Consider the following 27,649-nt stretch of genomic DNA (forward strand, 5'->3'; position numbering starts at 1 on the left):
CTTTAAAAAAATCATTACTCCCTATGTTCGGATAAAGTTGGGGTTTTTGGTGTTGTTTTGGCGGCATATATTAGTTTCTATCTCCACACTACACAAATTTTGCTGTATTTTATCTGAAAATGCTAGTAGATAAATTAAGCCTGGCATATAAGAAAAAGATGAAATAGACATATTGAGTTTAATAAATGCCATAGATTATTTTCATATCTCTATTTAAAATAATTCCTAGTAGACATTTGGTACACTACGAAAAAAAAAAAAAAAAAAACAATTTAACTCTTCCAGTTTCAATACCAAAGATTTATATTTAGGTGAGTTAATGGGCGTTTTGGCTCCAGCATATTCGTACAGACAGCAGAAGCAAGAATACAGTAAGAATGGTACTTTAGTTAATTTCTACACAGAAGATTGTTACTACATAAAGCACCTATATTTCACATCAAAGGTCCTTTCTCAGGCACTGGGAAGGAAAAGTGGCCTTAGGCAAAGTCATGAAAGAATCTGAAACTGTCTTCAAGACCTTCTCATTCCACTATTTCTGACATTGCCTCCTTTGGAGGCCACCATCTTCAACCTCCAGATCCTGGTACCCTCAAGTTTTGTCCATCTTTAATTGTATCAAAATCTACATTCTATAAAAGTTCTGAGCAGATAATGTCCTTCAAGATGTCTCTGCATTTTGGCACAGGTTGAAGCCTTAAGATCAAAAAAGCAATCTGTAGTGGTTCAAATTCAGGAGTTCAATATAGGTTCCAGTGAGAAGATGTGGTGGTGGTGTGGTATGTTAGAGGACTTATCCATTGCTCCTACTCCTAACACCTTGTTTTAGCATCACTAGAAAGTACTTTAAAAACCCAATACTCTTCCTTCTGCTGTGTAGAGAATCAATCAATGAAGCAATTTTCAAAGGAGTTGAAGGCAGTTTTGTTTTTTCTAATAGTATTACTTATCCACAGATGATTGAACTGGTTCAATACATTTTAGGTGAATTGAATTCAGTTAAAATAAGAAATTTACAGAAGTGTCAATACATATAAACACTTATGCAAAGGTTGTTTATGTTTTTCAGATTTCAGCATTCAGAAAAATATATTTACAAATACAAACAGAGTAACTGAATGGTGTTTAGGAATGGATCTAGAAACAGTATCTTAAATTCTATTATAGAGTAAGGAATGATGTGAAGTATTTTTAGACTAAAGTCTGTGCTTTCTAGCTTTGAAACTGCCCCCCACCCACAATGTATGTGCAACAAAAAAGAAATATTGGTGATTCAATTATTTCAGCATTTCATGTAAAATACATTCTTAACTGGATACTATCATAACATTAATTCTCCACTTCAGGTTGTGCTTGTAGAAAATAATGGAAAAGGGGAACAAATTTTCACTTTGCTGGAGATGTTCCTGTAAACAGAGTGCATGGCACAACAGGGAACTTGGATTTTCTTGGTGTTCAATGTGAAATATAAGAGACTAGAGAGGCGTTATTAAATTTAACTATAAGTACACTAAGAAAAACTAATGGCTGAAAGTATGGCCTCCTTTTCAGCTTAGTCAGGGTTCTCACTCCTCTGAGTTTGAAGAAGGATCTTTGGAAAAGAAATGTCAGTAGGAAACTACAGAGTGGAAGAACAAAGCAACTTATAATGAAGTGAGAAAATAAAATGATGTGATGGGAAAGCCTGATTTGCTAATCTATGACTTAATGAGCCAAACATTGACCTTTGAACTTGAGTGATCATCAAAAATCTTTGCTGAATAGATACTGTAAGTCAAATACATATGGATATATTAATACAGCTTTAAATATATTCATTTGAAAAATTAGAAAGATTCACATTAAAATTTTAAAAACCTTAATGTGGGGCGGGCCACGGTGGCTCAGCAGGCAAGAATGCTCACCTGCCATGCCAGAGGACCCGGGTTCGATTCCCGGTGCCTGCCCTTGTAAAAAAAAAAAAAACAAAAAGAAATAAAAAAAAAACCTTAATGTGGGAACATTTCATATATTTTTATATGATTTAAATGTAATGCTAACTCTGAGGACAATGAGTAGTAAAGTTTTAAACAATCAGAAATTATAATAATCTAAAAGGCTCTTCATGTGTAATAGAGAACTTATTTATTAAAAAACTATGAATGGTACAAGGTTAATATAATAAAGAACTTATTAACAATTTACATAGCACTGACAATAATAGAATTCTCATATATTGTTTTTCTTTGTTATGTGAACAATGAGCAATGTTCTATTTCAATGGCCAATTCAAAATTTTAAAAATTCTACTTTCTAGAACAAAATAACCATCTCCTATTTCTAAAATGTAGGGTTTTGAAGGAAAAAAAGTTCTTCTATAATATGTTTAAAGATAAGATCTAATTTGAAATGGAAGAAAATGTATCACTTCCTTGAATTTCATCAATCAGAATTGTGGCTTTACACTTTTCTAGATAACTGTGTCTTAACGAATATAATTTAATCAACATCCAGAGTTGAGATTTGTCAAAGTGATATTTCATGCTTATGCTGAAGAAAAATGCAGAAATTCTACTGCAGAAACTTTCCTATTTTTGCCACCTTACAATGTGGAAAAGAGAAGAATGATCATTCAGGAGGAATGTAATAGGTACATTTTAACTACTACTACTACTTGATTTTGCTACTATCTATAAATTACTATTATTATCATAAACTATCATCTAGTTTCTAGAGTATCTAAATACAAGTTATAAAATAGAAGATTATATCACAAAATGAAACCTCTTATTTTCATTTTTATTTGTATTTTGGCATGAAATAACTTGTGGTTCTTTGGAATTATACTTGAAATGTTTACAAATTAAGGCTGGGTCCTTTGTCATTTTGGATTTATGGTAAGTCTCACGTTTCATCACAATTAAGCCTATTAGGATAAGCTGTGAAGAGATCATTTCAGAAACAAATGTTCAAAAGCATACAAGATTAATCCATATGCTGCTGAGATGAGGCACAATAAAGAAGCATTACTGAGATAATCTATGGCTAAAATGATGGTGTATGACTTATGATTAAGCTTCATTACCTGCAGAGCAAGGGGCTTCCATCTCATATTTTTCAGTAAAGCTGGTGCTGAGGTAAGCATGCTCTGAGGTCGCTTTTTCAAAGTTAAGATAACACCACTCGGGTCCTCTCGTAGTGCATTCACCAAATTTTTCAACTGCCACCCCACCTGGTAACCAGCAAAATCATTACAATAAAATTGAGGTACAGTATTCAAGATTTAATGTTCTCCCCCTTTTAATAAGATTAGTAAAAAAAGAAATCACATAATTGGTGTACCATCCTATCAATTTTCAGGAGATATATATTCAAGAAAGAAATTTTATGTTTGAATTCATTTAACAAGTTATTGCATAGAGTCCATATCAATAAGAGACAACATAATGGACATTAACCATGTCAAAGCAGAGGCTAAAACAGTATCCCTATCAATGGAGTAATTTAGAATGTAAAATTTCATGTCACCATTAATGCTGCTCAGCTGCCAGGTCTAGATCCAAGCTCTGTTCACAAGTACATTTTAAAAATCCACATGCCTGAAACAAGGATTTGGCAATGCCCTGAGCTTAAAAACTACACCACATGCTTTCTCATCACCATCTTTTAGAGATATGTGGTAGTACAAATGTCCCTAAGTTAGACTGACATTATGTTACCAATAGCTGATACCAAGGCAACATTCTGATGCACAGAAGACTGATTCAGTAAAATAAACCTTTTACCATGCTATAAAAATAGAAAAAAAAAATGACAAGGTAATGCTACTTAAATGCAGCAAGTACTGGAAATAAATTCCAAATGACCCTATAAAGGTAAAACATAATATGCTAAATTTAACGAAGCCATTCTATTTGAATATTACCTTGAAACACATTGTGTAATAAAGCAAAGTACTGGATATATGTCCTGAAACCTGGCTCAACTGTTAACCATGTTCAATCACTTCACATTATTCTTTTAAAATTCTGAACACAGAATAATTTTTGTTAATTTGTTTTCTTTAAGGACTAGTGATGCAGTATCAGGTAACTGAAACCCTAACAACTATTCTTTAAAGAAATATTAAAATATCTATTATTCCAAGTTTTGTTTAAAAATACATTTCATATATATAAAAGAGAGAAAAGTCAACTTTAATGGATTATACTTTTCCAGGACATGTCACATAAATATACTGGGTCAAAATTTACCCTGGATTGCAATCAGGATTTACCAAACAGTCTGAAAGATGATCGAGTTTCTTCCTAGGTATTTAAAAAAAAAAAAAGAATGGGCACCTTTTGTCTACTATTCATTGTTTTAGTCTGGAATATACTTCTTAAGCTGGAGAGAATGAACACTTCCACTAAAAAAAGCACAACTCCCCAGAGACTATGATGAAAAGATAATCTGGAACACAGCCACTGTAGGATAATGGGAAACTTTGGTATATTTAAGGAGCATTCATTTAAACTACATAACCTCAATTATAGCTAGAGTGTTCATGAAGAGAGAGGACAAAAAAAAGAAGCAAGGTGAAGCTTAAAGCTTCAGGGATCTCAGATATGAATGAAAATGATCATTATGATATTCACCTAACATGAAAAAGAGGGTGTTAGTTTTCTTTTTAAATCACATTAATGTGGCTCAACTACAGTAATGGAATTGGTCAGATGTCTTCCTTTCTATTTAAGTAGGGATTATTATCTGATTGCTGTGATAGCTAAGTAGTATTTCTATAGCAATTTCTACTAGCCAAGAGGTGAAGCAAAGTGAGTTCAAACCCATGTGTTCATTTTGCTTGCTAAAAAAAGACAAGAAGGCAGACTTTTAGGTTATAAGTATGGAGGGAGAAACATACTGACTACACAGAGTTTATAAATAACTATGAATAATAACCTAATTTTATCATTTATTTCATTTATTCAAATAATTGCTAACTAAAGCAAGCAATGTGATGGTCAACTCTTTCTTCTAGAATGTCTATTCTCAAGAATCAATTACACATTGATTTCTATCCAATAATTTCTGTCCATTTTACTCTATGATATGATCACTGTGACTAGGTAAAGATTGTCAAGGCTAGATGGTGTTTTCCAGTAAAATGTTCAGTGCAATTTGATTCAACCCTTCCTCACACACTTATGAAATGTTCTTTTCAAGGTTAACGGTTCTAAAACATAGAATTGCTTGTCTATGAGAAAGTAGAATTGTTTTTTGATGATACAGTTAATTTGGTTGGATTTTAATTTTTCAGCTCCATGCTGTTTAAGGATAGAAAATTTGGGTATATAATTTCACTATATTTTAATTAGTCCTTCCACTAAAAGTGACATGATACTAGCAATTTTTTTAAAAAAGCAAACGAATATACATCAAGAATCATAAAGGTTAGCTGTCTTTGACTCCCAAGTTATACTTCCAATGCCATAAGGAAATGACTGGATAAAAGCATATACATATGTGTCACAGTATTGTTTAAACTGACCAAAACTGTACAGTATTTAAATGTCCACTAGTCAGGGGTAAAAAATTGTATGAAAAAACGTACGTTCCAAACTAGTAAATGTAATTCATTTCTATTTTTGTAAGAAAAAAATACATAAATATAGAAAATACAGAAAGGCATACAACAGTGTTAATGATGGTTACATTGAGAGGGACATAGGAGCTGCAATATGTAATTTCTTTATACTTCATTTTCTGAACTGTTGATAATGAATTGCTTTTATAAACAACAATAAAATATAGTGATTTTAAAGACAAATAAAATAGGACCTACTCCATGAATAGTAATATTTCAGTTGGAAAATCATGTGTTTTATGAATTATCTAATCAGGACTGTTTGTTACAGATGGAGAATTTCCACAAAAATACAGAAACAGAAAGGCAACATTATTTAAAACACTAAAAAGTGGTGATGGGGGAATCACATCTGTTGTATGCACTACACTTTCAGATGATTTGCACAAGAGAATACAAATTTATTACTTAGGTGTGCTCAATAAATCAAGAACTGTAATATCTTTGTTCATAGATATTTTCAGAAAGTCTTAGTCATTATAAAACTTACATGTAAAAAAACATACTAGGAATCTTCACCCCTTCTAAATAGTATAATGGTAGATGCAATCAAAGCCCCTTTTGTTCTACAGTATTTTTGATTCAATAAATGATTTCAGGCGATAGATACATCATTTTCATGTAGAAATTACGGAATAGGGATGAAGTTGGCTAATTCACACCCTCTATGTAACATTTTCCCCAATAACATAGGTAGGCTTTAACTACATCAGTCTCATCTAGTACTTATATACATATAAAAAGTAACCAGATCAATGCCTTTCTCTTTTGAATAGGCCTTTTCTCCTGTCCTTTCTCAGACTCTCTAACAAAGCTTATTTCTTCATTACTTTCTTTCTACTATACAGAATTATTTACAATTGTTCCCATTTATTGAGTTGTAACATATTTTAATTAAGGGCAAATATTACATGGTCCTAGAGCTCCAGGTAAACTTGTAGTTCAGGTTCTATGATATCCTAACATACCTATGGCCATATAATGATGTGTAGTAAATTCTTGAAATTAATTTATTTCTCTTTAACTGTCAATGAGACACTCATGGCTGAAAGATTATAGGGGAATATAAGTAGATGGTATGATAAAATGAGGCAGGTATGTGTGTTACAACGTCAAGAATGTTGGGACCCTCCATGTTAGGAACCAAATGTAATAGAACACACACATCGAAATGGATAAAACATATAAATGAATGTTAGCCATTTTTCAAGATTAGTTTTCCACTTTCTGACTTAAGTTTCTGGATAGCATTTAAAAATATTAAGTGTGAATTGAATCAGAAACCATGTAAAGATGTAATAGTAATATTATACCCCCTTTCTTATATTAAATGCTGTCTCCTTACAATAATCTCTTCCCTGAGCTTTCACTAATAATTTTCTGCATATGACTCCCAAATCTCTCCAACCATTCTTGCTCACTATCAAGAACTCTAGTCATGTATTTCCAATTGTTTGGTTCAGTTCAACCATACTAAAGCCACTGAATAATCAGGCACCTACAGTTCTCTATAAGATTACTCATATCTGTATTAAAAACTTTTAAATTATGTTTTCATTCTTACAACTGCCCAATGACATAAACTATTAAACTCATTTTACAAGTTAAAAAACTGAAGGGCAAAGAGATTGTTTTGTGGCCAAGATTACAAAAATAGCAAGCAGAAAAGCCAAAATTCACATTCAAGTATTTTTTATTATATAACAGAAAGCATTATTCTTTCCCTAAATATTCCATTGATAGCTCAAATGAATGTCATACTTTAAAAATCAAACTATATCCTTGCCCTCATCCACACACACACACACACACACACGAAGTTCCCAATTCTACGGTGCTCGTCTTCCTCTCTTTGGAGTTTGGAGTCATCCATAACTGTTCACCCTCTGTTTGATCCATATATGCGTCTTTAAAAACTAACACCTGTTTTCAAGGCCTCAGTTCTGCCTTAGGTACCTGCTACCTAGGCTTTTTCAAACAGAGTCCTAATTAGTCTTTCTGCTTCTAGTTCTTCCCAGCTCCAAAATAGTGCCACTAGGTAAAACTGTTTTTCCCTCAAAAACACTGGAATATTCTCCAAAGTTTCAACTAAAGAACCAATTCCTCAAATAGGTCTTCTGTCCAAATGGCCACAACTTTGTCTCCTCTTACTTTTCTTTAATGCAGCAGTTCTCAAACTTTAGCATGCATCAAAATCACCTGAAAAGCTTGTTAAAACAGATATTGCTGGGCCCTACTCTCAGTTTCTGATCTAGAGGGTCTAGGGTGGGGTCTGAAAATTTACCTTTCTTTTCTTTTTTTAAAACAAGTTCCCAAGTTAAGAGGATATTACTAGTCCAGGGACCACATTCTGAGAACAGCTTGTACTAGATGATGAGTTCCTTGAAGGTAGTGACTCACCAAAGTCTAGAATACCTTCAGTGTTTAATATTTTTAAGACTAGATTTTATAACTCATAAATCAATAAGTGTTATTTATTCCATGTACTATAGGATACAACAGTGAATGCTGCCTAGTCTATGCCTCATTAAAGAACATAATGAAAGGGGTGGGGGAGAGATGAGCAGGTGAATAAACATTTGTAATACAGTAAGAGAAGTACCTCAGTTGGGAGAATATGATGTGCCATGGGAGCCCCTAAAGTGGGCACCTACTCTCATCTTGAGGGTCCAGGGAAGGTTTCCTGTAGTGCTAATCTGAGTTCTTTAGGAGTTGGGCAAGTGAAGGAAGTATGCAGGATCAGGGGTAAACAAAGCTGTGGGAAAGTATCATTAGTTTCAGCAATTTTCAGTAGTTCAGTAGCCAGCAAGGGAAGAACTAATGAGGCAGGAGAAATAAATTGTGGATAGATGATTATAAAAGGCCTTGTAAAGTGGATAATTAAAAAAAGTTGGTTGAGTAGTGAATATATGTGCCCCTTAAAACACTGCTTTTTACCTCGATTATGTCTTTGCAAAAACACTCTGCCTTCTGTTTGTTAATTTTTCTTTCATCTATAAAATCTCACCTATGCATAAAGGTTCTTTTTAAATGCATTATCTGCCATAAAGCTTCTTGTTACAGTTGAAACCGTGATTTTCCTCATGTGCTCTTAGCATCTCTTTAGTGGCATTTTTCATGTACTGCCTCATATTATAGGTTTATATTTTTCATCACCCTCTCCTTCTCACCTACCCTCATAAGAACTGGATTTCAAGTTTGGTTTTTTTTTTAGAATTAAGACAGTCTTATTTATCTGGACATACCCTGCAATCAATAAGTTTCCATATAATTAGTAGACACTTAGTCAATATTTGTTAATAAACAAATATTAATGGATTAATGAGATAGATAATATGGTGACTTGAGAATGTAAACGTCTCAGAGACAAAAAAGTACCCTGAAATTCCAAAGAAAGTTTGGCTTTGTGTGTAAAACCAAGATGCAGTCAGTTTTCTCTAAATGTAATATACCTGATACTAAGGCCACAATAGACATTATTACTCCAAATTACCAGATAAATTTTCTCCTTATAAATGAACATTTGAAAACAAAATAAGTATTTCTATCTTGGATATCACAGACTTAAAGTCATAGTGATGTGATTACAACAAGGACTATAACAGTGCACAAAGTTCCTATTTGTCATTGAAAGATTCTATGTTGTCATACACATTATACACTGTTAAGAAGGTTTTTTTCCTCCCAAGAAAAATATATTATAGTGGTTGTAAACTGTTCAAGTTTCTCTTTCTCAATATTTTAATAGATTACTTTGTTCACGTTAAGTCATGGGCTGGAATGAACCTTTTAAAACTACCATATGTATGTTACACAAAATATGTCTGATATTAGCTATGGTTATATTTTTCACATATGTTGAACTATGATTATCTTCATGATAGTCAATGGCAGCAAAATCAGTGTCTCCAAGTAATGGCAAACCATATTGCTTACTAATTTATATATAATTCCCAACTTGTACATCAAAATGTATTTTACATACAACAAAACAGATTAAAATTTCTCAAGAATGCCCTTAGGTTTCCCAAATGTTAAAAACCAGAGGTTGTGCTTTCTTGTGCATGGGGTTTGTAATTGTTTTGATAAGGCTGAAGGAGACAGAAGATGTTCCTGGCTGAATGGTAACATAATTGGGCAGGTCCTAGACCATCGGCTGCCTGGATTAGGTACACAAGAGGCTTTGGAATTGGTGTTAAAGAGATGAAATGCTTCCTTTCCTCTTGGTACATAGAGGGAAGAAGTTGTCTCTTACCCCTTTAGGAAGTGTCCTGGCCTACCTGTTTTCCAAACGAGAAGCTGGTGAATTATTTGACTGACAGATATATATGAAAAGATAAGGTATTTGGCTGCAAGCAGCCAATGTTACAAGTAAGTATAAAGGACAGAATTTAAGTTAATAGATCCAAGTCTTCTTTATCTTTTTCACAGCTACATTTAGAATTACAAGAGCATTATTTCTATACCCACAGGTAGGAAAATAGCATATTTCTTAGACTATTTTAAAAGTTGTTTTCCTTCATAAGAGAAAGAGATTCATAATCAACATTTCACATGGCTGTACCCTGAGGTTGTAATGTATAAAAGATACCCATTCACAAATGAAATTTCAGAGAGACTTAAGGAGTCAAGGACATTGAGGACATCTGAGTCACACTAGACTCAAATGTTCTGTTCTTTTTAAAAGGACTGAAGAAGAGTTAATTCAATCCACAACCCATCGTGCTCTGGCTAATGACACTTCTGTCTTTGCCCCATTTTTTGGTGCTGAGATATTTATTATAGTGTTCTGTTCTTTTGCATTACTAAAAAGTTATTAAACTATCTAATTAAATATTTTATACCAATGACTAACTTTCTTTAGAAAAAGAACTGATGTGGAGGAAATATCATACAATCATATATATTTTTTTGTATGCTGTATGGCGGGGATCACATTTTATTCTTTTTCCATGTGAGTATCTCCTTGTTGCAGAACCATTTCTTGAATTTTTGTTTGGTTTTTCGTTTGTTTGGGAAGTACAAACCAGGGTCTCCTGCATAGAAGGCAAGAATTCTACCACTGAACTACCCTTGCACCGCCCCCCACACAGTTATATTTTATAAGTAAAGAATTTTGATATAAAATATCTTTCAAAGATCCTAAGACTACTAAATCTTGAGTACCATTCTACAAACTTCACCTTCATCTAAATTTGCTATTCCACAAAATATTACCAACAAGACTTACAATATTAAACTCTAGTACATTTGGAGATGTTGAGATTTGTTCTTCTACCATCATTTATTCACTTAACAGGAATAATTACTCATGCTTCAAATATAAAGGAATTAAATTAAAGGGTATATACATTCTGTTAAGGAACTATTTGCAAAAAATGATTTTAAATCTTAGCATAAAGTAATTTAAATAAATGATTCAGAGTATTCAGAAATGTTCCAAGGTTTAGCTATTTTAAATAAAACTTAAGTACTGATACATTTATAAACATGATTAGTTTAGTCTTAGGAGAAGATATCTGAAATTAAGGAATATGGGAATTAAAGATTTTATTTTCATTAGGGAAACACCTCATAATTTTTTTTTTTTTTTTTTTTTTTAACATGGGCAGGCACCAGGAAACGAACCTGGGTCCTTCGGCATGGCAAGCGAGCATTCTTGCCTGCTGAGACACTGTGGCCCACACCTCATAATTTTATGTCATTTATTCATTCAGCTACTCTTGATCTCACATCCTCCTTAACTTTAAAAAGCACTTATCCAGTGAAATAAGTATACATTAAGCATTTACTTTTTATGTGGCTTAGTTTTACTGTCAAACTTGGATCATATTGAGCCACTCACAATTTGAATTTACATATTGCTTTAATACTTAATATTTTCAGGTGAATTCCACAGTCATTTTTATAATATGTAGATAGTCAATTCTTGCTATTTATGATCATTATGTTTTATAAAGTTGCTGAGATACTGAAATAGTGAATATTGAACCATTGCTTTTAGGGTCAGGGTTAGGTTCTGTGAGCCTCCAGTCATGTCATTTTCATCAACTGATCAATACATAACTTTCTGATCAGAAACACAGTGTTTCTGTTTAACAACACCTTACTTAATATATACCATTGATTCATTAACATTGAACTCATGGCCAACAGTACCACACCTGTGCCTCAATGGAGCTTATATAAAACACATATTTTCTTCATAAGGTACATCACAGCCCTACTTAGTAACATGAGACAGCACTTCAGTATCATGCTTGGGGGTCACTTAAATAGCAAAATCATCAACAAAAAGCACAAAAACATGGCACTAAATATACCCTGAAAAGGATGCTTGTTTACAGGAGCTGAAACAAGAAGGCCTTGTTCAACCTCAACTGGGAACATGTGTGTCTGCACATGTCTGTGAACGACTGTGAAAGTGCTGTGAGTATTGCTTTGGGGATTACAAAGTTTAGCAGGTAGCTGAATTTGCAAATATGGAATCAATTATATCCATATTTATATATATTACTACAGAAATATATATACAAAATCCATTAAAGTCTTTCTGGCAGGTGATTTTGAATATGAAATTCTAGCTAAGGATATAATGTATATAAAGAGAAAGCACTAATAGAACATACTTTCTCACTGCTACAGATAGACAGGGAGTCCAAGAGAGAGCCCACTTGAGCACTACAAGAAGCTAGTACTTTTTTTTCCCCTCCACTTATTGAACACCACTTCTTGCAGTTTTTTCCCTGAGTAGGAAGTTCTTTGGGATAAATTAGAATTCCTTCATTGCTCAAAAGGAAGCTCACAGGAAGAACAAAATAGTTTTCACCAAAAGTAGTAACCATATCCTGTTACTTGAACTATCTCATGCAATCTATCACTTAAATTAACTGTGGCCTTTGAATTGCTGGTATTTCTGCTTTGGTGACAAGAGAATCAAAACCTGTAGGTCCAGTTTAGCATCTTGAACATACAGCTCTCTTTCCCCTCATCCTTTACAGTATGGAAAATTTGGTCTCTGAAGGCTAAAGGTTTATTTGGGGGACATGGTTTACATTCATATATGCTGCAGAAAACTAAATCAAAGCCAATTTTATATTCATTTCATCATGATTTACGATGTCCTTTAACTTCTCAAAAACATAAACTTGACTGAGTCTGAAAGCCCGTTAGGGAGAAATGGAGGAGGAAGACAATCAGATCATAGTAAAAGGCAATGCTATGGGGTGCATCTTTCATCATAACACAGAACCTCAATCCCCCAAAAAGCATGAACAATTTTTTTTAAAAACAAAATAATACAGCTTTATAACTTAAATTTTTATAAAGATATATATATATATATATATATATATATATATATATATAGGTTACATTTTAAAACAATTTTATATTTTCATATATTTGGAAGTTATTAAATTTCAGTTGTTCTCTCCTATATTTCATTTCTCTTCTTCTTGCAAAGATTCTATACATGTGTGTATTTTAAAATAAAAAGAAATGACTCTTGGTTGCCAAAACTTAGGGATGAAACAAAGTATCTTCATCTCAAAATCTAAAGCTCCTATTTATATGAATTTTGAGAAAGAATAAAGAAAACATGTCTAAACATATGAAAAAAATTAGGCTTAAATTTAATTTAGGAGCCCAAATGAAAAATATTTAAATAACAAGAAAACCCCTAGTATTCCAAAAGTGACATGCTTAAAAATTTACAATTTTTGTATTTATAATTTTTTAAATGTTATTTACTAGTAGATATTCAACAAAAATGCTTATATGAAAATCCGAGCATACATTGCAATAGATGTCTATATTAAAACACAAAGTCAAGACATGTATATATACATTTAACACTAAATAAAACAGCAGCCTAAATATTTGTTAACAAAATTTTTAAATTTAAGAATTTCCATACTAGTTATAAATACTTCCACTGTAGAAATTATCTTCAGAAATTGTTTTACCATAATTCTAGCAACTCACACAAAAAGGTAACTCAATGTCAGTTCTAAAAAGGTCACAGTGAATTCAGTCTTCTATTTGTCCCAATTAAAAAAAAATCCCTATTGCCCAGTATTAGGGCAAGAAAATGTAGAAGGAACACTATGAGTGGAAATGTAAAAGTAATGAGTGGCTCCATTACCTAAAATTTCAGCTGCCATGCTGATCAGAATGTTCATTTAGTGAATAGCACTTGAATTTGAGTCAGAGAGCTAAATAATCTGAAATGAATTTAAGATTATTGCTCTAATATGTTTCTCTCTGATGAAATTTTTTATCCTCATCAGGCAACTAAATGTTATCCACTAATTGCCTACCCCTGTAACAAATAGGAAGTGACTAGGTAATTGTGGCTGGCACATTATCTTTCTGTTTTGACAGGGGTAGGAAAAGCACTGAGAATATTGAAAACTGATTTGCAAAATGAGCTACACACTTAATAAACCAGATTAGGTAAGAAGTTTAGCCAATAGATATATCTTAAATACACAAAATAATCACTTATAAGGAAACGTTTTTGATTCAATGTAAAATGACCAGATCATATTAACTGCAGGTTGACATTGAAAGATATATTCTAATAATAAAAATAAAAGAATAACCATTTTAAAAAGCAATTGCTCATTTCCTGGTGAAACTAAGAATTGCATAAATAAGACAAATCAGAAGGCAGGGATCAGCAGAGAAAATAAACTGGTTAACAAAAAGTTGACATAACTATATCATCATATAACTTTATCTCCTTTATATAAATACTTAAGGTAATACATTTTAGCTTGATAACAGAAAAATCAGGAAGTATTTGAAAACAACAAAGTAATGAATTGATTACTCTAGACCAAAAATGTAATTTATATCAATGTCATACTTCATAACTAGTTTTCACAAATTTTCATCAAATCTACAATGTTCAATGTAAAATAAAAGGAGAAAATCTATCATTTTATAAACTACCCACTGTAAAGGTAGAATATGAAATAAAATATTACTATAAGCAACTGAAATCTATGATGCACTGTTTTCTTTAATGTTTTGTAAATGCCTCATCAGTAACTTTTTTCTCTTCTATAAGAGAACACTTTGCTTGTTCTGTTTTAGGATACCAATTTCTTAGAATCCTAATATAGTTATTATAGGGTATTATCACTAAGCAGCATGTTAAATACATTAAATGCCACGCTAACATATTTAATCCCTGTACTTCAGTAACAACTTGTGCTTATAAGATGGAGTATGTCAGAACTACTGTCATTTGAGATCTCACTTATTTATATTTATATTTTTTGGTATAGGGAAAGTCGGAAAATGAGTATTTTCTCCTTTGAGGAAGGAGAAGAGAGAATATAGGCAAGAATAAAGAAAACTGAATGAGGTGACAAATGGAGAAGAAACAGTCAAGTGAGAATAGGATGAGAGTGGCAAAGGAAAGGAGAAGAAATGGGATTAGAAGAAAACTAAAAAATAAAGACAGTTTAATAATTAGAAAAGAAAGAAAGAAAGCACATTTGGTTTTAGACATATCACAATACTGATTCCACTCAATGAGGTACTTAAGTAACTAATTCTTGCTTAAGTCCAGGGAAGGGATAGTAAGGTGAGAGGGAAGGATAAACAAAGAGGAACTTTAATGGGTTACCACACTCTCCATCCTTTCTGATTCTGTTAGCTTCCCCTTCTAACAATATTCTTCTGTGGTTCTGGAGTTGAGGGAACAAGAGGGTGAGGATACCGCTAAAAAGGAGAGACGAGAGTGAGAATAGAGAGAATAAGGGAGACTTCTTTGAGAATTGTAAACATGAAGTTAGAATGATGTTTCCAGATGACTCAATAGTCCTTCAATGTGTTCTGTCATCACCTACAAGCCTTGCTCAGTGATATTTACCACTTTGGGGGTAACAAAAACCACTAGTTTACAGTATATATATATCCCTCATATCTCACTATTCAATTCCCAACATCCTTATTGCTGGAGACTATCTTCTTGACTATCCCCATCTGGTTATTTTTTATTCCAGCAGCTTTTATAGCCACATCTATTGAACTACTTGTTTCTTGCCACAATATAGTCACTAGGTTCCAGAGAGACCTTTAAAACAATAGTGAATGTTTTAATATTAATACAAAATAAATGGAAATTTTTCAGAATGCTGGATTCAATCACCGTATATGCCACTCTTCAACTGAGATTCCTAAGAAGAAAATAATCCGTTTTTACTATGGATAAAATCTTTAAAAACACTTACACACCAAAAATAGTATTAACATGAAATTGAACAGATTCATTAGGAATATGCTGAAATAGCTTAAAAAACTATAAATACTCTTATCAGCTAAAAAAGGTATTAGAGGTACATCATGAGGGCAGAGTTGCTGGTTCAAACTATGCCGAGGTATCTCCCAGAGAGAGGGATGTAGTGGCAGATGAAGTGGAAAAAATCTTGGGAGATTCCAGCAGCTTTTGAGGAGTTGAATCTTCAGTGGCAGGGAAGGCATGCAATATGACTCAGTCTGCTTTGCTTGAATGTTCATATTTTTTTCTTCTTCCTACCTGGCAGCCACAGTTTCTCAATCATAGAAATATATTGTTTGAAAAGCTTAAAAGCCATTTACAATAAAGAATATAGCAACATGTAAAAGGACATAAAACTTCCAGTTTGATTTCAAATAAGAAAACATACTTTTTTTTTAAAAAAAAGGAAATTAGAAACATAGACAACGAATTGGACATGTTGAAGATATACCACACTAGCAGTTTCAGAAAATAGTATTTGAATTCATCTGTAATTCATTCAACTTTCTCAGACTCTTAGGGAAAAATTTCAAATCATTTTACATGTATCTTAAAATAAGGAAAAGTATCAAATTTTATATTACACATCAGTATCCACTAAAGGTTTACTTAAACAGTAGGAAATTTTAGAGTTATAAAAATGACAAACTGGGCTAATACTGTCTAAAATAATAAGATGTAACATTCCTCTTTTTATTATTGATTCTAAATTGGTAAAGAATAAAATTGGCAATCTCTCACTATTCTGATCAATTTATCAATGGATTAAACAATGTTAAATATATATTTCAAATGTATTAGGTCATGCTTTAATGTAACTTACTATTACATCTTAACTGACACCTAATGTCCATGGTAATGAATGTAGGGAGAGAAGGGATAACAGGAGGCTATAAATAATTTATACTTGTTTCAATTAATCTATCAACCAACCAAACCTTTCACATTAACAACACAAATAATTTGCATTTCACCTCCTCTGTATATTGTCCAGTAAGAACTTAAAGCACTGTATAGAACACAATGCAGGCAACAGTAAGAAAAAGAGGGCAGAATAGGCTGCATTTAATGAAATGTACCATCCTTGCCCAAATATACCTCTTACTTGAACACAAACAAGAAAATCTGGTAAATGATCCTATTATTAATCAAGGCTACTTTGATGGAATTCAATATATTTCCATGCCAGGGAATGTCTCTTTATAACCCAAAACCAATTTGTAGGCTCTAGTAGCATCCTGCCAAGAAACTGAATTCTAATTGGTCTAGTTATAGGAGATAGAGGGGTGGAACAGAAGTGAGAAAATTAATTTTTATTGAGCTTCTAATGTATGGCCAGCACTGTGATAGATTTATCACATTAATCTTATATATCTGAGTGAGGAAGTGGTGGTGAAGTTGAAATTCAACCCTATTCTAACTTCAGGTCAGCTGATTTCTTACCTCAGTTATGTAAGTTTCACTTACTTTAGTTATCCTTGGTCCCACTTAATCTCTCAAAGAATCCTGATATTTATTTACTTGCTTGTTAGAATTCTTCCCTTTTCATTGGATAATTTTATAATTTTAGTTTTGGGAAGGAGTATGATAAAATTGAAGTAAGCATGGGCCACAGAGTCAGACAGCTGTGAATTGTGGGTGAATTAGATAACTTTTCTGAGCCTTAATTTCCACATACAACTTCTTTACAGAATTATTGTTAGGAGTGAATGAAATAAAACATGTAAAGTACTTAACATCATGCTTGACAAAGAGTAAGAACTCAATAAATGTTGGCTACGATTATTACTATTATCATAAAAAGGTAAACTGACACTCATATAGTTACCCTGACTCACCTAGAACCATAAGTCAATTTCAGAGCAAAAACCAGAATCAAATTTCTCTAACCATCATTCTGTGTAGTTCTCACTATTTTAGAATATTCCTATGATACAAACATGTATATACATACTCTTGTAGTATTTAAATGTCACCAGTCCATGCAGATTTTATTAATTCCTTTGTAGACTTTTATAGATATTCATATCTATTTGTTAAGCTTCTGAATTTGCTCCATGAATAGTATTCTTTAAACAATTTTTTTTTTCCATTAGGGACTATTTTCTATCTTCTTAGATTCAATCAACTGGAAACCCATGGAGCATCTATCTAACATATATTTTTTAAGGTCACATTTCAGAAATGGAGGCAGCATAAACATTAGAAGAGGGAAAGCTGCCAGTCTGACGGAAGCAGCTGCTTTATTCCACTACCCAAATCCTCATCCTATGGGATAAGAAACTTTAGTCAGGACAACCACTTTGTAGTTTCTTTAAAAACGAGAATTTTCTAGTCATTGAAATTTTCATTATGTGGAAAGGCTTTGTCAATTACCAATATTCTGTATTATTTAGTGCCAACATTAGGTCCACAAATTTAGGGTTTTTTGGAAACTTTCACTAAGTTTTACTACATTAAAGACATTAAACTTATAGAAGAAACATCATGACTTTAATCATTAGTGTTTAGGGGCCTTTCTAAAATATCACAGACTCCAGTCTTATCAAAGCAAAAATTAAAATGGACTCCTTTGCCTTAAGAACAGAATCACTGAGAAAGATCAGCCTTTTCACACAAGTCTTTCTACACTCAAAATATAGCCTTTCTTTTTTTTTTTTGCATGGTTCTCCGGCATGGCAGGCGAGAATTCTGCTACAGAGCCACTGTTGTACCGCCCTAGCCTTAACTTTTTAAAAGTTTCTTTTACCACTAGGATATGCAGAAGCAAATTCAGTTAAAAATTGTAATGGGAGATAATTATTTATTCTGAAGAGTTAGTGAGTTATAACAATATATATCAGAAAAATTTTTTTTCAAATGAAGATTACTATATTAATAATACTAGATTATTTTAACTTATTTTTAGGACAGCATGCCTTATTTTTGCAGAGGTGAACCAAGTGAATCAACTGAGACAAAGAAAACAGTCTGAAATGAAAATCATATTATATTCATTTTCTAAATCTAATATTAAAAAAAAATAGCCCTTAAAAATGTACCATAGGCACAGAATGCCACTATTATTCTTAGCAGTAAAAAGGGATTCATAAGATTCATATGGCAAGAAAATTTAATTAATTTATTTAGTTAGATATAATAGTTTTATGCAATAGTTTCAAAACTAAAACAAAACAAAACAAAACAACAAAAAAACCTGTTGTTCTCTTTGAAGAAATAAAGAGCTAATTCAGCTACTAGAGTTTAAAAATTTTAAAAGTCTATATTTAAAATAAAATAAAAAAAAATTTCACCAGGTACTTTAATAAAAAGAAATCAATGTCAGATAAAGGAATGCATGCTGTTACAAATCATATATATTAGGTAATCAGTAATTTTTAAAAGAAAATTTTAAGAAGTTATAGCCAAAATATTGAATTTATATGCATTGCCAAATTAATTTCTACGGCAATATTACTATCCTAGTCCACTGGATGTATAATGTTATCAATCTGTTCAAATAGAAATGCATACCTAATCTCAAATACCAGCAATATTTCCTCATGTTCTTTTAAAATCATGCCTTACAATCCATCAAATAACAAAGATATTTATTCAATGATTAAAATAAAAGATTCAATTATTTTGTACACAAACAGGCACTTCATTTCACTGATATTCTTTTAAAGCTTTACAAATCCTTAAATTAGTTCCTCCCACTGACTCTTAAGGTAATTATACATACCACAGTCTGATGATTAACTTGAATCACTTCATCGCCAGCATGGATTTTCTTGCACCGATCTGCAGGTGACTAAATTTAACATAAAAGAAATGATAAAGAACTTAATTTTTATCAGCCATTTCCTCTCTCTGGTAACATTAAAATAAATTAATCTCCTTAAATTTGACCATGTATTTTAAGTTATAATCTCCAAGGAATTACACTAATAAAAATAGTTACTAGTATTGAACTCTTTGTATTCTGTGTATAACTAATGACAGGAAATGGAAACGTAAAACTATATATGTTATAAAAGAATAAGATATTTCTGACACCATTTACGGAAAATGATAATTGATATTAACCATTGCGAACTTTATACAAGCAACCCTGCTAGGCTGTACTGGGCAGCTGTTACAAAACTATTTCAAAACATGATCTTTTCTAGTACTTTGATTCTACAAAAATCACATTAACTTTAGCAAATCAATATGTTCAAGTACATGCATATATTATCGGCATCAAAGCTTTGAAGACTGATAATTAAATTACAAACTTATTTCATTAATAACATCAACTTTGAATAATCCATAAAAGCAAGTTAAAAGATGAACAAACAGCAGTTAGCTCAAGGTTGCACGGTATAATATTCTCTCTCTAAATCTGCAATTATAAGAGCAGGCTATTTCTTATGTGTCATATATAAAATACTCTGAAAAACAAAATCACAGTAAGTGAACTAAAATTGCAACACTTCCAAAGGATGTAACATTTCCATCATTTTTTTTGTTTACTCCCATAAGAGAGTAAAAATAAAAACAAAGAAACAACTCTGGTAAGTTAATGTTGACAAGTTCTAAGAAACCTTCAGGAAACCAAAATGAGATTTAAGAGAGAATGATAAAGTAGTGTAATCTACAAACTTAAATGTTACTTTCGAGACCCCAGATTAGGGTTTACTTTAAAAGTGATTTCTAGCTGTTTTACCTTTGATTAACTGCCAATTCCCAATTATTTAAAAAACAGATATCATAAAAAAATATTATCCTCAATTAAACAAAATTTGAAAAATTCATAATAAAACTATTTGCCATAGACTAGAATTCCAAGATGACAGATATCCAGAGTTCTAGTTACTGAAGTATTTACACAAGTATAATATTAAAGGTACAGATTCATCTAGGATGTAAACCCAAATCTAAGAAAGGTGTTATAAGAAGAAAAAAAATGTATTTATTACACAACATCTTTAGGAGGTGGGGTATGTTACCATATCAGACAAGTACCATATAACAATCCTAAAAAGATTTTGAATCATTATTTTAATAAAGCTATAACTACAGAATCTGTCCCAGTGCTATTTGGTTCACAATAGCACTTTTAAAAGTGCTTTTTAAAAAGTAAACTTTAGAAGAAAAATACCAAGCAAATGGCTCTAGTCATGGTATAAAACAAAATGATAGATGGTATATAAAATGCAAAGAAATTTAAACTTTTGCACAGGTATGTAAAAAAAGGGAATATGATCCTCAGCAAAATTCTAGCAAATCGAATCCAGCAACACATTAAAAGAATTGTACATCATGACCAAGTAGGATTAATCCCAGGTATGCAAGGATGGTTCAACATAAGAAAATCAAATAATGTAATACACCATATCAACAAATCAAAGCAGAAAAATCACATGATCATCTCAATTGATGCAGAGAAGGTATTTGACAAGATTCAACATCCTTTCCTGTTGAAAACACTTCAAAGGATAGGAATACAAGGAACTTCCTTAAAATGATAAAGGAAATATATGAAAAACCCACAGCTAATATCATCTTCAATGGGGAAAAATTGAAAACTTTCCCCCTAAGATCAGGAACAAGACAAGGATGTCCATTATCACCACTGTTATTCAACATCGGGTTGGAAGTTCTAGCCAGAGCAATTAGACAAGAAAAAGAAATACAAGGCATCAAAATTGGAAAGGAAGAAGTAAAACTATCACTGTTTGCAGATGATATGATACTATATGTCGAAAATCCTGAAAAATCCACAGCAAAACTACTAGAGTTAATAAATGAATACAGCAAAGTAGCAGGTTACAAGATCAACATTCAAAAATCTGTAATGTTTCTATACACTAGCAATGAACAAGCTGAGGGGGAAATCAAGAAACGAATTCCATTTACAATTGCAACTAAAAGAATAAAATACTTAGGAATAAATTTAACTAAAGAGACAAAAGACCTATACAAAGAAAATTACAAAAAACTATTAAAAGAAATCACAGAAGACCTAAATAGATGGAAAGGCATACCGTGTTCATGGATGGGAAGACTAAATATAGTTAAGATGTCAATCCTACCTAAATTGATTTACAGATAATGCAATACCAATCAAAATCCCAACAACTTATTTTTCAGAAACAGAAAAACCAATAAGCAAATTTATCTGGAAGGGCAGGGTGCCCCGAATTGCTAAAAGTATCTTGAGGAAAAAAAAAGAAGCTGGAGGTCTCACGCTGCCTGACTTTAAGGCATATTATGAAGCGACAGTGGTCAAAACAGCATGGTACTGGCATAAAGATAGATATATCGACCAATGGAATCGAATAGAGTGCTCAGATATAGACCCTCTCATCTATGGACATTTGATCTTTGATAAGGCAGTCAAGCCAACTCACCTGGGACAGAACAGTCTCTTCAATAAATGGTGCCTAGAGAACTGGATATCCATATGCAAAAGAATGAAAGAGGACCCGTATCTCACACCCTATACAAAAGTTAACTCAAAATGGATCAAAGATCTAAACATTAGGTCTAAGACCATAAAACAGTTAGAGGAAAATGTAGGGAGATATCTTATGAAGTTTACATTGGAGGTGGTTTTACGGACCTTAAACCTATAGCAAGAGCACTGAAGAAAGAAATAAATAAATGGGAGCTCCTCAAAATTAAACACTTTTGTGCATCAAAGAACTTCATCAAGAAAGTAAAAAGACAGCCTACACAATGGGAGACAATATTTGGAAACGACATATCAGATAAAGGTCTAGTATCCAGAATTTATAAAGAGATTGTTCAACTCAACAACAAAAAGACAGCCAACCCAATTACAAAATGGGAAAAAGACTTGAACAGACACTTCTCATAAGAGGAAATACAAATGGCCAAAAGGCACATGAAGAGATGCTCAATGTCCCTGGCCATTAGAGAAATGCAAATCAAAACCACAATGAGATACCATCTCACACCCACCAGAATGGCCATTATCAACAAAACAGAAAATGACAAGTGCTGGAGAGGATGCAGAGAAAGGCACATTTATCCACTGTTGGTGGGAATGTCAAAGGGTGCAACCACTGTGGAAGGCAGTTTGGCGGTTCCTCAAAAAGCTGAATATAGAATTGCCATATGACCCAGCAATACCATTGCTAGCTGTCTACTCAGAGGACTTAAGGGCAAAGACACAAACAGACATTTGCACACCAATGTTTATAGCAGCATTATTTACAATTGCAAAGAGATGGAAACAGCCAAAATGTCCATCAACAGACAAGTGGCTAAACAAACTGTGGTATATACATACAATGGAATATTATGCAGCTTTAAGACAGAATAAACTTATGAAGCATGTAATAACATGGATGGGCCTAGAGAACATTATGCTGAGTGAGACTAGCCAAAAACCAAAGGACAAATATCGTATGGTCCCACTGATGTGAACCGACATTAGAGAATAAACTTGGAAAATGTCATTGGTAACAGAGACCATCAGGAGTTAGAAATAGGGTAAGATAATGGGTAATTGGAGCTGAAGGGATACAGACTGTGCAACAGGACTGGATACAAAAACTCAGAAATGGACAGCACAATACTCCCTAATTGTAATGTAAGTATGTTAAACACTGAATGAAGCTGCATCTGAGGTATAGTTTTTTTTTATTTTTTTTATTTTTATTTCTTTCTCTCTATTATCGTTTTATTTCTTTTTCTGTGTCTTTTTATTTCTTTTTCTAAATCGATGCAAATGTACTAAGAAATGATGAATATGCATCTATGTGATGATATTGGGAATTACTGATTATATGTAGAATGGAATGATTTCTAGATGTTGTGTTAGTTAATTTTTTAATTAATAAAAAAAGGGAATATGTTATATAAATTACCGATTTTCAGTGTTAAAAGGGATCCTAGAAATAATTTTGTCCAACCCCTCATTTTATGTATGAGAAAACTTAAGTCACAGGAAAACAAAACAACTTTCTTACTTTAGTGAGATGCTTTATTAGGACTCAAAACACAGATCTCCAAATCATCAAAAGCTGAAGATATCAAGAATAATAACATTTTCAAGAAAAAAGAATTAAATGATGAACCATTAATGTATAGTTCATACCTGAAATAAAGATTCAATCTTTCTTTTGAGCACTCATATTACTGAGTAATTAGTACGAGCAAGACATGGTGCCCAACTTTTTTTTTTGCATGGACAGGCACAGGGAATTGAACCCAGGTTTCTGGCATGGCAGGCGAGAATTCTCCACTGAGTCACTGTTGCACTGCCTTCAACTTTTTTTATAGACCTCAGTACATTCCTTCTAATGTTTCAAGATATGGTTCAAAATCACCATTTCTGTGATTGCTTGTCTGATATCACTTGGCAGCATTTACTATTATTTCCTTTCCCTGTCCATGCAACTTATGTGACCTGTTTACACAGATGAATTCCTACTGGCTATACACTCTTTAGGGTCGCAATCTAGATTATTTTTAAAATTCTTCTAATACCTAACACCATGCCTGGAACACAGCAGACATGAAACAGAGGTATGTTAAATGAACAAATGAATAAATGAATGAGCAAATAAATATACAAATAAATGACAATGATCAGTTGGTGCATAATGTGAACTATTAAAAATATTGAAATGCAGTAAGATACTGCAAACCATACTCTATCTAACTGATATTTTTTATTCCATATGAATCTCATATAATACGAAAATGTGAAGCCATTACAGGAATCTAACTGTAACGTATATTACGTGCTTCAACTTTTACAAGAAACCAAGAGAATTACGGAAAGATAAATAAACGATTAAAGGAATTGGTGAATTAGATGAAGAGAATGTTGATTTTTAAAAGAAAATTCTACAAAAAAAATTCTGGCAAAATGTCGAGATCAATAACAACTTGAGATTAAACTAATTCTACTCAGCCTTCTTTAAAGGAACATAGCATAAACATGTAATCTGTCAGAATCTTTCTGAAAAAAAAATCAATTAAAAGCTCAGCACCTGCTTATAGAAGAGTAGAATGAAAATATGAGACAACCAAATGCAGGAATACTGATTTATTATGCTATTCAAATCTATTATACTGGTCATATAATGTCCAACACGATTACCTCACATTTCTGAAGCTCTTTATAACACAGTCTTTCACATTTATTAGTTTATTTGATTTTTATAACATAGTGAGGTATGTAGGCCAGATATTACTTCCAATTTATAACTGAGGAAAACTTAAGCAATGAGAGGGTGTGCCAGTTTGAATCTATTGTATACCTCAGAAAAGCCATGTCCTTTAATCCTTGTCAAATATTGTTGGTTTGGATCTTTTTGATTGTTTCCATGGAGATGTGACTCACCCAATTGTGGGTGGTAACTTTTGATTAGGTGGTTTCCATGGAGATGGGTTGATTACTGGAGTCTTTTAAGAGGGCAAAAACTTAAGAGTCAACAGAACCCACACAACCAGAGACCCTTGGAGATGAAGAAAGAAAATGCCCTTGTGGAAGCCTTTGAAGAAGCCTGGAGAGAAAGCTAGCAGACATTGCCATGTACCTTCATAGCTGAGAGAAAAACCCTGAACATCATTGGCCTTCTTGAGTCAAGGTATTCTTCCCTGGTTTCTTTAGCTTGGACATTTTTATAGCCTTGTCTTAATTTGGACATTTTAAGTTATAAACTTGCAACTTAATAAATTCCCTTTTGTAAAAACTGTTCTGTTTCTGGTGTATGGCATTCTGGCAGCTTTAGCAAACTAGAACAGAGGGTAAGCAACTTGCCAAAAACTACATTACAATTAAAAAGCAGATTTGAATATAGGACTTAGGCCTAGGGATTTCTGACCCACTGTTTTTCAGTGGTTCTCAAACTTATGCATGCCTGTGATTCCATTAAAACAGAATCTCATGAAAAATAGCAGAAGGCTGGGCCCTAGAGTGTCAGATTCAGTGGGTCTGGGGTGAAATCCAAGTATTTGCATTTCTAGCAAGTTCCCAAGGGAGGCTGATGCTACTGATCCAGGGACCACATTATAAAAACCACTGAACTATATACCATACTGCCCCTCCATTGAATTAAGCTGAATTATACTGTTAAGTATTCAAAAAGCCTGACTTACCTGGTGTTCCTTTCTTGCATGAGTTAAGATGCTTAAAATAACTAAAATATTTGACAGATGGAAGTGGTTTCTTTTAGATGTCACAATAACTTGTCATGAACCAGAAAATACTTAACAAAGACAAATTGTTCTGGCTGTGAACAGAAAACATCTGATTTACTTTAAGTAAGTAGCTATTCTAAACTAAATATAATCACTGAAAATCTCTTGAAATCAGCACTTACTAACTTGGTATGTCTTTTTAGTTTTATCTCCTAATCTATTCGTGTATCTGTAAAAGTCAACTGTAATCATGCGAGATGTATAAAATTAGGTGTTTAATAATGAAAGGGAAAAACACACACACCAAAATTTGAAATGTTACAATACTTACATTTTCTGTGGTTCCAGTAATTACATGGAGACCATCATATGTTGATTTAATATACATACCCTAAGAAACAGAAAGCATCAGAAAAGAAAAGAGAAAGAAAAAACAAACTGTGAAGCAACTAGAATATTTTCAAATGCATTATAACCTCACTTTTGAAAAAAATTCTGGTTTCTAAACTTTGTGGGAAGAAGCCTATAGTCAACTTAATCATATAACTACTTGACAAGTGAATTTCCTATAAGATTTATAAAAGGCAACATGGTGACTCAATATCCTATAGAACGAACTCACCTCAGTTTCCACCCTAACCCCTCAATTTCATAATATAAGTTCTGTGGCAAAATAAAAATTGCAATGCAAGACTCAAATATTAGCATGGCAGTACCATATTAAACTTGCTGCACATTACACAATAAAAAGTAGATTTCTACAGAGCCACAGGAACTATAACTAACTAGAGAAAGAAGGGTGATAAAATATTACTTCTATGGATTTCTTTCTTCTGCTATTGTGGACTATCCTGTATTTTCTGCCTTTATCTGTTATTCATAACCTTAAAAATTATATCCAATCATCTCCACATGAACAATTAAGATATAATGTGGGGCAATGTGCTCTCCAATATAGAGAGCAAGATTTCATTTTGTATTTAACTAAAGTCATTTTAGAAAAAAGCTTCATTAAGTTTAAAACGTATTCAGAAATACTGAATTTGTGGAAGCTTTCAGAACAAATGAAAATTTTAAATTATGGATAGTGATGGGTTTTAAAGTAAAGGGAAATAATATCACAATAAAGAACTTACATTTTAAATAATGAAATATCTTAATCAAAAAGAATAAATGATTCTGTGAATGGCCTACTTTCTCCTCTAAGGAAGATTCTATTCCTTTAAATTCTGTTCGGAGGAAAATAATTACCTGAGTTTTACCTACAAAAGCGCTTTGCATTTCAAAACACTGATTTCATAAGCAAAATACGTTAAAGAACATTACATGTTAATGAAATTGAATGAACTTAAAATCTAAAACATAAGGGATAAGCAGCAAAAAATACCATATCAGAAAAATATAACTTTAGCACTTATGTAAAGCAAAGTTATTACAATGTTAATTTTCCAAATCTTTTTGTTAACTACACACTTATATGCCTTCATACACATGTATTCACTGAAAAAAAGTAAAAAAGAAAAACTAGAAGCAGTAAAGTTCATGGTATGGAACTATTAAGAAATCACTGGGTAGGTAGGTTTTAATTCTGAAAAGTTATTTCA

At 32.4% G+C, this 27,649-nt stretch overlaps 1 protein-coding gene across 4 annotated transcripts in view; it reads right to left on the reverse strand.

Annotated features, from left to right (window-relative positions):
• Nucleotides 1-27,649, reverse strand: part of CNKSR2 (connector enhancer of kinase suppressor of Ras 2) — a 370,581-nt gene that overhangs the window by 138,765 nt on the left and 204,167 nt on the right. For 2 of the 4 annotated variants that reach the window (XM_077146890.1, XM_077146889.1), the window contains exons 7-9: nucleotides 26,377-26,436; nucleotides 19,624-19,692; nucleotides 3,065-3,211 (exon numbers count right to left, since the gene is read on the reverse strand). In XM_077146890.1, coding sequence (XP_077003005.1) covers nucleotides 3,065-3,211; nucleotides 19,624-19,692; nucleotides 26,377-26,436 — 276 coding nt within the window. The remainder of the gene's footprint in view (nucleotides 1-3,064; nucleotides 3,212-19,623; nucleotides 19,693-26,376; nucleotides 26,437-27,649) is intronic. The other 2 variants (XM_077146892.1, XM_077146891.1) reach the window with 1 other exon arrangement.

The sequence above is a fragment of the Tamandua tetradactyla genome, chromosome X (genome assembly GCF_023851605.1).
Source record: "Tamandua tetradactyla isolate mTamTet1 chromosome X, mTamTet1.pri, whole genome shotgun sequence".
NCBI lineage: Eukaryota > Metazoa > Chordata > Mammalia > Pilosa > Myrmecophagidae > Tamandua > Tamandua tetradactyla.